Below are 2,697 nucleotides of genomic sequence, written 5' to 3'. Positions count from 1 at the left end.
GTCTTCCACATCAATAAGGTTGATGTGCTGACGACTACTCAGCCAATTTTGTGTACAAATCAATGCCTCCACCATCTTGGGGCTCAATGAACTCCTAAAGGGATCGAGGATGCGGCCTCCGGTACTAAAAGCAGATTCTGAGGCTACCGTTGAAACATGATTGGCAAGAATGTCTCTTGCAACTAGTGAGAGAACCATGTAATTAGTTGCATTATTCTTCCACCAATCTAAAACATCAAAATTTGACCGAGTTAGATCCTCCATAGGGTCTGTTAAGTATCTGTCCACATCATTTTTATACTCATTCACATTCTTTTCCTTCATTTTCCTAACAAACTTGCTCTACAAACACCCTTTTCCTTCTACTTCCGTTTTTCCCTCCGTTGTACTTGTTGCCGCCTCCCCACTACTTTCATTAGCCACATATTCACCCTTCTCCCCACTATAAACCTCATGCAGCCGGTACATAGTATCCTTCACATTCTTTGCTAATGTTTCAGAAGTGCAAGAATCATACACTATAGAGAAACAATATGTCAAATAATCCATTTTGTACCTAGGATCAAGTACAACAGCCACAAAGAGAAGACAATTTATATTCTCAACATTCCCCCAACACTTGGCATACTTCTTTTTCATACTCACAGCCATGGATGAAAGCATTGAATCCTCTTGTTTGCTTAATTCAGATAGCTGGTTTTGCATCTCACAAAGCTCATGAAAGTAAGAATTTGAAGTGACATTCAAAGTGGCACTAAACTTCAAAGTTATATCATAAAAAGTCTTCAGAAATTTCACAAACACCTTAACATTCTCCCAATCATCATCAAGTGGCGGGGCAATCTTCCGTTTCCCCCCCCCATCTTCCCGAAAATAAGACACAAACTTGTCATCTTCCTCTTCATATCTTTCAAAAGCTTTTTGAAACTTAATGGCTGCATCTAACATCATATAGGTGGAGTTCCATCTAGTAGGGACATCTAAGCATACGAGACCTTTGTATTCAATTTTCTCTCGCTCCACACACGACTTGAATTTCAGCAACGTAGCCGGAGAAGACCTCACATACCTCACAACGTTATGAATGACGGCTATGGAATCATGTAGGTCTTTTAAACCTTCATTGACAATCAAGTTCACTATATGGGCACAACACCTAACATGCAAAAATTCCCCACCTAAAACAACCCCTTTCCATCCCTTAATCTTCCTTCTCAAGTAGGTAATCATGGAGTTATTTGAGGAGACATTATCAACAATCATAGTGAAGACTCTCTCAATACCCCAAGCATGCAAACATGACTCAATGACTTTACCAACACCCTCTCCCTTGTGACTTGAAAGTTGACAAAAGTTTATAATCATTTTTTGCAAAGTCCACTCACTATCAACGTAGTGTGCAGTTAAACACAAATAATTAATATTTTGTAAGGATGTCCAACAATCAGTTGCTAGGCAAATCCTTTGACTGCCCTTACAAAATTCAGCCCTTAGTTTCTTCCTCTCTTCCAAAAAAAGTTGGTAAATGTCCTTAGCAATCGTAACACGGGAGGGGATAGAGAACCTAGGCTGCGTCACTTGACAAAAATTCTTAAATCTTTCACCTTCAACAAACCTAAATGAAAGCTCATCTACAATCACCATTTTTGCTAACGCTTTTCTACAATGCTCATTGTTAAAGCCTATAGCAACAAGACTACTCCCAGTTTCAGTGTTTGTTTGGAAACTCGGAATTTTTTGCTTCTTGTCTTGGTTCCTATATGGGTATTTCTTGCATTGCTTTTCTATGTGAACCTTCATACTACTGGTGCCGTGTCTCCTACTATCACACGCATATGTTGCCCCACAATAGATTCACTTACACCTAGGCTCATTTGGATCCTCACCCTCTATGATTTTGAAATGATCCAAAACAGGAGACTTTTTTTGTGACTTCTTTCTCTTTTTACTGTCTCCCACCTCTTTTTCGTTTTCAATTTTAGTGCCCAAATTAGGTACAGGGGTAGGGCTGGGTGTGGGAGTGGGCAAGGTAATGGGCTCCTTAGGCATAGAGACACTTTCTGTTTCAGCAGATAACTTACAAGTACTTTCAGTAATTTTTGTCGGGTGGATGATAAATTTTTTCATCTAGCACACAAATTGGTAAAATAAGTGTTAAATTAATAGTGTTAAGAGTTAAGGACATTTTAAAAATTAGGTACCGAAGTGAGATTGACCCAACATCATCTCTAAGTTCCAGAAATAAAAAAAAAAGGATAACAATAACGTAGGTGCTTAAAGGTTTGACTAGAAAGATTCAAGGGATAACAATGACGTGTGTCGTATGTGCATGTATGTACTGCAACTGCTGCTTTAAGATAAAGGGGTGGCATTAAGTTCTAAGAATGTTAAGTAGATTGACACTGTTTGTGTGTAATTAGTAATTTTTTATTTTTTATTTTCTTTATATCCTTTCTCAAACTCTAGGCATGTATGTAAAAAGTACTTCTCCATTTCGTGTTTAAAATTACAAACATCTCAACCCTTATCACACATTGATATCAACGATATATCTTCAAAAAATGTTACAGACCAGGTTCTCGTGTCCATAAGTAATGCCTGTACTTCCACATATTGTGTCTAAAACATCTTCTGTACTATATTAAGCACTCATCATGGTAGATAATAAACAAATAAATTCATTGAAAATCAAACTGT

The 2,697-nt window shown here is 37.7% G+C and overlaps 1 protein-coding gene across 1 annotated transcript; it reads right to left on the bottom strand.

Moving 5' to 3' along the window:
* Positions 1-342: 342 nt before the first annotated feature.
* Positions 343-1,800, bottom strand: LOC112090955 (zinc finger BED domain-containing protein RICESLEEPER 1-like). The gene has a single exon (XM_024163472.1). The coding sequence runs from the start codon at positions 1,798-1,800 to the stop codon at positions 343-345; it is 1,458 nt and encodes a 485-aa protein (XP_024019240.1).
* Between the last annotated feature and the right edge of the window lie 897 nt (positions 1,801-2,697).

The sequence above is a fragment of the Morus notabilis genome, unplaced genomic scaffold (assembly GCF_000414095.1).
Source record: "Morus notabilis unplaced genomic scaffold, ASM41409v2 Scaffold275, whole genome shotgun sequence".
Classification (NCBI taxonomy): Eukaryota; Viridiplantae; Streptophyta; class Magnoliopsida; order Rosales; family Moraceae; genus Morus; species Morus notabilis.
The sequence above is the reverse complement of the archived record's forward strand: the minus strand, read 5'-3'. Positions and strand labels throughout refer to the sequence as shown.